This window comes from Mus caroli, unplaced genomic scaffold (assembly GCF_978045245.1).
Source record: "Mus caroli unplaced genomic scaffold, Mus_caroli_1 scaffold_15, whole genome shotgun sequence".
In the NCBI taxonomy this organism is placed as follows: domain Eukaryota; kingdom Metazoa; phylum Chordata; class Mammalia; order Rodentia; family Muridae; genus Mus; species Mus caroli.
In genome coordinates, this window is record NW_028227270.1 from 8,419,779 (window position 1) to 8,430,416 (window position 10,638).

A 10,638-nucleotide genomic window follows, 5' to 3' on the forward strand; every position below is an offset into this window, starting at 1 on the left:
GTGGATCTCAGTGGATTTAGGGAGGAATAGGAAGTGAATTTGATCAAAACACATTGTATAAATATCAATTTCTTTAAAAAGCTGGGCGTTGGGGGGCGCACGCCTTTAATCCCAGCACTTGGGAGGCAGAGGCAGGCGGATATCTGAGTTCGAGGCCAGCCTGGTCTACAGAGTGAGTTCCAGGACAGCCAGGGCTGCACAGAGAAACCCTGTCTCGAAAGAAAAAAACAAAACAAACAAAAACAAAAACAAAACAAAAAAAAGAAAGAAAGATTAAAAAAATGTACTTTTTGAAATAGCAGGAAATGGAGCTGCTGGCCACTACCATGGAAGTTATAGAACTGTAAAATGAAAGGTGATAGCAAGGTGATTATTTAAAATCTACGCACAGGATATAAAAGAAACCTATAAATACTTTCTGTAGTTTGTGGCCACTGAAGGTAATTCATTATGAGTATCAGAGAGCGGGAGAGCCATTGTTCATTGTGACAGATTTAAAAGGTTTTGTTTTTTATTTTGAAGCTTGTTTTGTTTGATCTTGACCTGTGTTAACTGCATATTTGAGGCCATGGGGTGGGGGGAGCTGAACAACCCACGTTTTCAGTCCATTTGTTAGGCAAAATATGAGGAAACGTGGTCTATTTTATCAATTTTTTTTGTTTCAAAATGGCTATTTAAGTACAGATAACAGTACACACGGCAAACTGGAGGAGCGGGTCTTGCTGCCTTAACCAACCCACCTGCTACCTGATCTGTCCACTCAGACTGAAGAGCCAGCTATGCACTGTGGTGCAGTACATCTGGAGGCCTGCCCAGCCGAGCCCCAGGAGCAGGAAGAACCCTCAGAGTGAGCACGTGCAGGTTGAGAGACATCGCATAGGACGGACTCCATTTGTGTGATTTCAGAACAGAGAGTGGGGTGGGAAGGGAACCACAAACAATAGGGAGAGAAAAATCAAGGGAAGGTCACTACATTTTGCTTACAAGAACTAGCCATGTAATGTGAAATATGGTGAGGGGCCCCCAGTTTGCGGAGTACAGACCACTTGCTTAAAACAGCCACAACCAGCCTTTCTTCTTAACTAAGTTGGTTTGGAGGTGGTTCTGTTTGCACTGATAAAGCTGAATACATTGAGACATTACCATAACTCCTTTTTAAAAGAATTTTACTTGTGTGTGTGTGTGTGTGTGTGTGTGTGTGTGTGTGTGTGTAGCACCGGAACATACAGATGCCCACAGAAGCCAGAAGAGGATGATGTCAGATAACCACACCCCCCACCCCAGGACTGGAGTTTCCCATTTGAGCCATTGATATGGATGCTGGGTTCTGAAGTCCAAGCCCTCTCCAAAAGCAGCAAGCACGCAAACTAACTCTTACAAAGTCATAGGATGATTATTTCAAACAGCTGTGTTTAAAACCTATCCTGCATCAGCGTTTGCCTAATTGTGTAGCTTTGCTTGGTTTTGTTTCTTTGTTTTTTAAGATAGGGTTCTCTGCATAGCTTTGGCTGTCCTGGAACTCACTCTGTAGACCAGGCTGGCCTGGAACTCAGAGATCCGCCTGCCTCTGTCTCCTTAGTGCTGGGATGACCACTGCATCCTAGTGCAAGCTTGCTCCACAACTGCCAAGTTGTTTCCGGAGTTTTGGTGGTGGTGGGTTTTGTTTTTTTTTTTTTTCCAACTGAAATAGCATTTTCCAGTAGTTAACACAGCTAGGAGGTAGGTGTACTCTGAGGACAGAGGGGAATTGGGTGATGTGTCAAAACACCGAGATACCAGGATTCTGAATCCCAAGCCTTTAAATGACTGTGATGGGATAATTCCTCTCTAGTGGAAAAAACCCACATCATTCCTTTGCATTGTTCTCTCTTCTTACAAAAAGGCTAAAACAGTCAAATATGGTGGTGAGCACCTGTAACCCAGCACTCAGGAGATGGAAGCAGAAGGAAACAGAAGCAATCATAAAAGCAAGTCTGTGTCCAGCTGGTCTATGTGCCTCCTGGACCTGCCTCAAACAAACAAAGCGCTAAAAAATAAATACATCTAAGTTTGACTGTGGCGTGTGCTTAGCCGCAGGTGTGCGTGTGTATACACGCAATTTCACCGTGTAAAAGCAAGCAGTATATGGGGCTTCGGAGCAGAACTTTTCATTGCACAGGTATCAAGACATTTCTGTTTCTGAAAAAAAAAAAATAATAACTATAATAAAGTTTCCGAGTGGCGTTTGCTTGCAGAGAATTCTGGAAACCAGATGTGGGAAACATTTCTAGCTATGCCCACTTGCTTGCAGATGCTTCCCTCTGCTGTTACACAGGGCAGTATTTTAGGGGAAGCCACATCCCAGATCAGCTGGGGACCCAGCGGAATTTGTAGCCACCGGTGACTGTCCGGATGGTGAAGGCTTTGCCCTGGGGGAAGGCCAGGGTGCGGATGGTACTGTGGCTGCGGATGGGCGTGCTGAAGGAGCCGCCTTCCTCCAGCTCACTGTGGCTCAGATTCACCGAGCTGGCGCTGCAGTCGGTGCGCAGTCCTCGGAAGGCGCCGTGGAGGTTCCTGGAGCTGCAGTCCTTGCTGTCTGGCTCTGGCTGCAGCCGGGGCCGCTTAGGGTCACGGTTCTGCAGGGCTTCCTCGCAGCGCTGGGAGATGTCCCTGAGGATGGCGTCCACTTCCGCGCAACCCTGCCCTGCTTGCCCCGCAGCACAGAACAGCTCCTCCAGGCTCCTTTTCGTTGTTGCCTTGATCTGGAAGGGCTCGGCAGGAGACTGCGTGATCATCAGCTTCTGTGAAAGATGAGGGAGAGCCCTGGAGCCAGGGGGACTCGCCTGGAGCCGCGCTGGAAAAAAAAGAGTCAGGTGCGCGCTACTCAAGGGACACCCAGGGGCCCCAACACAGGCTCACTGTCACAGTTCCGACCGTGTCCCGCGCGCCGGTCCACTTACGTCTAGCACTGAGGCCAGGTGCCGGGTCCGGCTGGCGAGTTCTTTCAGCTGCACGTTCCTCTCCCTGAGCGAGGCTATCTCCTCCTGCTTCTGCGTCAGGGTCACGTGCAGCTGCAGAAGGAGATCCAGCATCAGACAGAAGCCACAGTGCTGGATCTGCTCTTCAGGAACTAACTCAGACCCTGACTCATCGATCTCATCAGGACAGAAGACCCACGGGCTTTTATTGCCTGACAGTAGCCAATTATTTGACTTTTTTTTTTAAAGGAAGTACTTCAATAAACTGTATCTCAATTATACTTTAGTGTGTTGTTGGGTAATAGTCACGAGTACTGATTTGGTCAGCAGGCCCTCTGAAAGTCAACCATCCTATGTCTCCATTTATGTATCTATAAAACGGGGCTAGATTGTCTAGCTTGTGTTGTATCAACCAAGAGAAGAAAGTAAATTGATAAACACAGAGTCAGACACATAAAAACCTGTCCATAAATATGGTTAGTAGTATTACCAATCGGTGGGTGCCCACCACTCAGCACTAGGGGAAACTGAGGCAGGAGGATCGAAATTCTAGGCAAGCCTGTGTGTACTCCACGGTTAAGTGCAGGAAATAGACAGGGTTGGGGAATGCAGCCCAGTTGATAGAGTACTGTGCATGAAGCCCTGGTTTAGATCTCCAGTACCACAGAAACCAGAAATGGTGCTGCATGTCTCAGGAGTTCAAGGTCACCCTCTCTAAGATAGGGAGTTGGAGGCCAGCCTGGGCTACGTGAGACCTTATCGTGAAAAGAAAAGAACATGAAAGAGAGACAAAAAAAAAAAAAAAAAAAAGAGGTGGGACTCTATCATCTCAGTTTAGCAAGTTCAGAACCAGGTTGGGCCAGGGAACAATACCAGCTATGAAAACCCCTGGGTCCACAGAAGCACATCCCAGCCCTTACAACCCCCAACTTCTGCTCTACACCAGACCCTGGCTCTATTCCAAAATTCCCAGCCAGCAGCGTCCCTACTTGGTTATTCTCTATGAGAGCAGTCCCCAGTGCCCTCTGGTTCTGGTCAGCCACCTCCTTCCAGTACTGCTCCGTTGGTGGTGGCGGCAGGTCTGGAGACCCCAAGGCAGGTGGGTCCAGCGATGGGGAGAGGCAGGACCCAAAAGACGAAACATCACAAGGAGAAAAGGGAAAGTCACTGTTGGTCAGGGGAGGCGACATCAAAGAGGATGAATCTAGGAGAAAGCGAGAGTTGGACTGGCTGCCCCCAGATCGTGCCCAGTTGGCACAGTGCCACGGGGACAACAGCCACCCAGACAGTTGAGTTTTGTATGAGCTAACCTGAAGCAAATCAGGCAAACCTGCTGGAACATAGGAAGCATACAGTTTTGCTCCTTTGTAGACCCTTTTCACTTAACTTCTGTCCCACCATCACAGTAGGGTCTTTGTTCCCAGAACCCACACTGAGAAATCCATAGAAGCACTAAAGACCAAGCGATGTGATTTTTCCCGTTGAAGGGAGAGGATATCCTCAATTATGATTCTGACTCCCTGGTGTCATCCTATCCATCATTTAACTGCAAAGGGGACTGCACTTGCCTGCAATGAGGTCATCCACTGCATCTCTGAAATTCTGCAGGTCGAAGTCTTCTTCGGTTTGCAAGGAGGGGTTCTAAAACAAACCAAGGGTGTGAGCCAGTCAACTCTGAACCTGAGCTTCAGAGAACAATTCTGGACAGACAGACATCCTCAGAGGTTGTAATGCTAGTCTGCGCACACTCTGGGTCACAGCCAGAAAACTCAAGTCTCATCTGACCCATAGAACAATAGGCTTGCCTCGGGCGGGCAAGTGGATTAGGCTGCACCTCGTGAGTTCTGCTCCTGCAAATCTCACACACCACAGGTGCAGCAGTCCATCTTCTGGCTGTGCCAATGCAGCTGGGGTTTGGACAGCTGATCGGAGCTTCCCCATAAATGAGACATCACTGACTCCTCTTGATGTTCTGTGCACCTACAGAACTGCCACTCCATCTTAAACCACCCCCACATCCTTACCTCTCAAATGGCAGAGAGGATGATATTAATACCAGGTCAGGCACAAAGGCTTCCAAAGGCTAGGGGCTTAAAGTGCTAACCACTTCACCCATAAAGGGAAGGGAAGGGTGGGCTGCCAGTAAAGGGGCCAGGGATACTCTGAAAAGACATCTGCTCACAGGGCTGCAGCAGCTATGGTGTCTGGTTTGTTTTTTTTTGTGTGTGTGTGTGTGTTTTGTTTTCACTGTCTTTAAAAATTGGAGGTGTCTTTTCTCCTATGGTAGGGCACCCATTCCATATTGCCTGGCCAGGGTTCCCAGGTCCCTGAGAGAAGAAACTGGTAATAGATAGATAGATAGATAGATGGTGGGGTCTAGGCACTTTCCAGTTTCTCTTAAGAGATGGACATTTCAAGTTGATGACATTTTCTTTTTAATGTAACCTCTCCATATTCCCACCAGTGTGGGAAGCAGGCAGGGCCCACAGAATGCTTCCTCTACTATTGAGGAAGCCTGTAGAAGATAAATTACTCAACACCTGGCAAGCCAATGTCTGATGCATTCCTCTCTCCTGGCTCCCTCACTGTCTGCCTTTGTAGGGTTCCCTGGCTTCCTTGGAGGCCAGTGTCAGAAAGTGGGAGGGGAATCTCTAGGACAGGACCGTGGTGTGAGGGGAGCTATCCCAGACACCCTGCAGAAACATTTACTGATTCTATTAATGATTCTTATCTTTGTATTAATCATTTTGTTCTCCCCCAAAGCTCTCCTTTACTAGTCGTATGTTTGGGGGAAGTGAAACTTACCCTGACTCTAACCCTATCTGGCCCTACTTTCAAAGTACCCGTATTCCCTCCTGAAAGTATGAGGCCAGATGACCTCGGCACTTGCTGGACATTGAGGATTCTGGGTAGCCACTCCCACCACTTACCTAAAGTGTCTATTCCTGGACACCACGTGTTTGGGATCACCCTGAGTTATCCCCAAGGTTGTAAAAGCCTGGGAGTAGAGTCCTTAGAAATGTTACTCAACTAATACCTCGTGGTGCTCACGAACTCAGCAGAGTTCTTCTGTAAGGGGCCTGCTCCAGTGGGCTTTATGGTCCCAGCACTTAGAAAACTGCAAGTACCTCTTCCTGTAGATTTATCCTTCACCTGTGTAAGACTGCCTGTCCTTCTGGACACTTCATGTCCCACCGAAGAAGCATCGAGCCCTTGGCTTCTAAGGCACCAGAGCTGAGAGGTGCCTCTGGCTGGGATGTGTCAGCGATGGCAAGATGTGGAAATTGGATGAGTTAAGATGACATATTTAGAAGGAAGGGGAGGGGGAGTCTCTCTTCCTCAAGACGGCAAGAAACTAGAATTTTGCGACGAGCAGAATAAGATTTTTAAAGCAGCCAGATGCCCAGCGTCCATCTCTGAAGATGAACCGTTTTCCACTAGCTTATTTACAGAGCCCTTTGTCCGTTTCCCCCAGTGACTTCCATACTTCTTTAGTACCCATGAAATACAAATGGTTCCCGAGGGCCTGGAAGTGGGTGACAAACAAGACAGTTATTCTGAGCTTATGGCCTCTCTCACACAGCTCCTCGGCCCACCAGCTCCAAATTGCCTTGTTCATATGAATGACAAGGGCCCTGCAGTAAATGTCAGCCAGACCGGCTCTGGAAACGAGAACTTAAGCACATACTACAAGGGAGGGGGAAATTGGGATCTAGGAGGTTTGGCTTGCTACACTCTGCTACACTGGATGCACCTGTGCTCCCAGTCCATCTTGAGACCTTTGAGGAAATAAAACTCATCAGTTTTCCAGTTGGATCGATAGTTGGCTGTGATCCACTCAAGGGAAAGAGTACCTGCGATGGGGACGAATCGCCACTAGGAGACGCTTCGGTTCCGAGCAGCGAAGTGCAGTCGGCGAGGTCCTGCAGGTCTATGGTGGTGAGAGCTGCGCGGGGAGATCGGGAGACAGGCACCCAGCAAACCCTAAGCCTCTGCCAGGTCGCCGCCAGGACCCTCAGTGAGGACCTCGGAACCAGGGGGAGAGGGGGCTGCGGACCGTGTGCGCGTCACCCACCCGGCATGGATAATCGGGTTGTGCAGGTGCCTCGGGGCTCACCTGGCAGTGGGGCGGGCTCTGCGTCCGGAGGGTCCTCGTACACCGACACTGGGCTGCCGCCACCGCATCCCGAAAAGGACTTCCACGGAGGAACCAACTAGCCAGGCACAGAAACGGGGGATGCACATGGTCAGCGTTCGGAGCGCGGGGCTGGCAGACACTCCCAGAGCCAGGACCACAGCGGGAGGATCCCCACCTTCCTCTCTGGCTTCCCGGGCTTGCCGAGGGTCCGCCGCGACAGGTCCAGCATCCTGTTGGGGCAGATGCTGTCGAAGGCCCGGCGTCCGGCTGCGCTGCCCTCGCACGCTTGCATCCTGGGATGAAGACCCACACCCAGTGCCGCTGCACCTGTCGGTGCCTGAGGCGGGCGACGGCGCGTGGAAGGGGCAGGGAGGGAGGGCCTGGAGGACAAGGGCTGTGCGGGAGGGGCGGCTCGCGCCTGAGCGCCAGAGGTGGCGCCTTCAGCCCGGGACAATCTGAGCGCGGGCGGAGGCGTTAACCAACCTGGCAACCTGGCTTCCCCCGGGAGCTGTGAGCGCGGGGCCCGGGCCCGCGAGCGCCCTTTGGCGCCGCGGCATCTTGGCCGCGCCAGGCAAAAGGGGGCGGGGATAGGAGAGAGAGGGCAGATGCCACCACCGGTCCCTAGCCTTCCAGTTTGCGGACCGCGGGGATGAGAAAAGTTAACAATTCTTTGATTTTCTTCTTCCCACTCTAAAGACAAAGCATACAATAAATGTGGAGTGACCGTCGTCAGACTCCCGGAATTTGCCCATCAGGTTCTAGTAGGGAAATAAAGGGTTCTCCCAGGTCAGCCTCTAGATTACAGAAACTGCCCTTAAATCTGAACAGTATTTTGGATTTTGACGTTTGAATTTTATTTGATCTCTCATTCTCGCCTACTGCCAAAGCTCTGCTCTGTACCCTAGCCTTGTAACTTTCCCGGAAATGGTGGTGCCTAAGCACATCTTCTTTTAAGGATCAAGAAAAGTGACAGTACTGAAGCAGAGTACTGAAGCCAGTTTGAATCTAGCTTGAGCTTCGTGCTGGCCCATAGGCCAACCTGCGCTAAAAGTGTGTCTCGGGGAGGAAAGGAAAGGAGAGGAGAGGAGAGGAGAGGAGAGGAGAGGAGAGGAGAGGAGAGGAGAGGAGAGGAGAGGAGAGGAGAGGAGAGGAGAGGAGAGGAGAGGAGAGGAGAGGAGAGGAGAGGAGAGGAGAGGAGAGGAGAGGAGAGGAGAGGAGAGGAGAGGAGAGGAGAGGAGAGGAGAGGAGAGGAGAGGAGAGGAGAGGAGAGGAGAGGAGAGGAGAGGAGAGGAGAGGAGAGGAGAGGAGAGGAGAGGAGAGGAGAGGAGAGGAGAGGAGAGGAGAGGAGAGGAGAGGAGAGGAGAGGAGAGGAGAGGAGAGGAGAGGAGAGGAGAGGAGAGGAGAGGAGAGGAGAGGAGAGGAGAGGAGAGGAGAGGAGAGGAGAGGAGAGGAGAGGAGAGGAGAGGAGAGGAGAGGAGAGGAGAGCAGAGGAGAGGAGAGGAGAGGAGAGGAGAGGAGAGGAGAGCAGAGGAGAGGAGAGGAGAGCAGAGGAGAGGAGAGGAGGGGAGGGGAAAAGAACATTTATTCCAGTATCTGAAAAACCCTACTGTGGACATTTGCAAATGCCCTAAAATTCTGGTGGCTTCGCTGACTATCTCAGCATTTGGCTGTCTTCTTTACAGCTGGCCTCTCCTCCTACACAGATCTCTTCAAGTCAGTTCTCTCCCAGCAAGAAGCATCTTCCAGAATTTGAGTCTACTAGGAAAAGGCATCTCTCAGAAGAGAGCATCTTTGGATGAAGGGACCTTTTGGGGGGCCACCCAGATCAGTCCAATGTAAACAAGCACCTGAAATAGAAATTTGTGTACCTTTCTGCTGGGCACCTTGCTCTTGCCCCTTATATCAAGTAATGTAAGTGAAAGACCTTTTTATTTGCACCCATTCGCTGAATTAAGAATCAATATATTCTCAGCGGTGGTGGATAATGGGTGAAAAGACTTAGAGACATCTATTTATAAGAACTGAGTAAAGGTGCACATCTGAGCTGTGAGGTTGTGGGGTGTGTGTGTGTGTGAGAGAGAGAGAGAGAGAGAGAGAGAGAGAGAGAGCTCTGGCTTCCATGTGAGAACGCACAAGGATGGAGATTAGACTCCACCAGATCACTAGGCCTTTAAAATTTGGTCGTCTTCGTCTTCTTCTTCTTCTTCTTCTTCTTCTTCTTCTTCTTCTTCTTCTTCTTCTTCTTCTTCTTCTTCTTCTTCTTCTTCTTCTTCTTCTTCTTCTTCTCCTCCTCCTCCTCCTCCTCCTTCTCCTCCTCCTCCTCCTCCTCCTCCTTCTCCTCCTCCTCCTCTTCTTCCTCCTCCTCCTTCTCCTTCTCCTCCTTCCCCTTCCCCCTCTTTCTCCTCTTCTTCCTTCTCCTCCTCTTTCTTCTTTTTTAAAATCAACCTTTTCGATTAAACTTCCAGCCTCCCATTGCCTGCCCCGGCTCTGTTCCCTAGTTCTGGAAATTTTAAGAGACAGGTATGAAAGTGTCAGAGGAAGTTTGACCGTCGGACACTAGTGAAGATAAACCCCCAGAATTGCTTCTTTCCACGAGGGCCAGACTTCAAAGGCCCCCTTGTCACTGAGGACCCCAGATAGTTGTTAGACAGGTGACAGGGTCCTCAACCCCTCCCCCTTTCACCATCACAGAAAAGTGTTCCAGTCCCAAGGAGAGAGCTCTTGCCAGCTTAGTATATATATCCAGAGAGCAGAAAGGGCCGGTCTCTGGAGGGATGAAAAAGCTCTAAATGTTTAAGTTGGCTTCTTCCACCCTAATTAGGTTTGGTTTTGCTTCTTGGGGGTTCTATTAGGACCTGTGCTTGGGAAGGAGGGATGTGACTTCGGTGTAGACACACTGCAACCCTAAGGAAGGGTGCCATTATCCCAGTTTTAGAGAAGTGGGCTTAAGATCTCCTAGCAAAATGGCTCCATGGCTACGTACTATCCTCCTCACCCCCACTACAGAAACAAATCCCATTTGACCTTAACACCCCCCACACACACACACACACAGAGGTCCGCTGTGAGGTTCAATGAAGTTCAAGAATTTGCTGCAGGTGGTGGAGCTGAGGGGCAGAGCCTACAGCTGATTAATGACAATGAGTCTAAAGATCATGTGACAACTGCAGAACCACAGCAACCCAGGGTGCTGCTTGCTTCTCAGCCAAGTTTCCTATCTAGAGAGTCCTGGAGCAAGGCTTAGAAGACAACTGAACAGAGTTCAGGGGCGCTAAATGGAGAATGAGGGCGTTAGAATTTCCAAAAACAAACGGGGGGGGGGGGAAGCTTAGCAATGTGGCTATTGGTAAGACTCATGGATGGCATTGCCTCCAAGTCCTGTGTCCCAGTGTCAGCCTCTGGAAAGTGGGACAAGACTGTTCCAAAGCATTCTCGAAGAGTAAAATAATCATCGCACACACACAGGATATGTTGCAAGTAGTATAATATTTATTACTGCCGGACCATAATTACCCTGGGCTCATGCTGCAGTATAAACTGAAC

At 50.1% G+C, this 10,638-nt stretch overlaps 1 protein-coding gene across 1 annotated transcript; it reads right to left on the reverse strand.

Annotated features, from left to right (window-relative positions):
• Positions 1-2,283: 2,283 nt before the first annotated feature.
• Positions 2,284-7,396, reverse strand: Mcidas (multiciliate differentiation and DNA synthesis associated cell cycle protein). The gene is made up of 7 exons (XM_021181046.2): positions 7,271-7,396; positions 7,075-7,171; positions 6,812-6,903; positions 4,526-4,598; positions 3,947-4,161; positions 2,940-3,050; positions 2,284-2,780 (listed from the first exon to the last, which is right to left on the reverse strand). The coding sequence occupies exons 1-7, from the start codon at positions 7,385-7,387 to the stop codon at positions 2,346-2,348; spliced, it is 1,140 nt and encodes a 379-aa protein (XP_021036705.1). The 5' UTR covers positions 7,388-7,396; the 3' UTR covers positions 2,284-2,345.
• Positions 7,397-10,638: the final 3,242 nt, after the last annotated feature.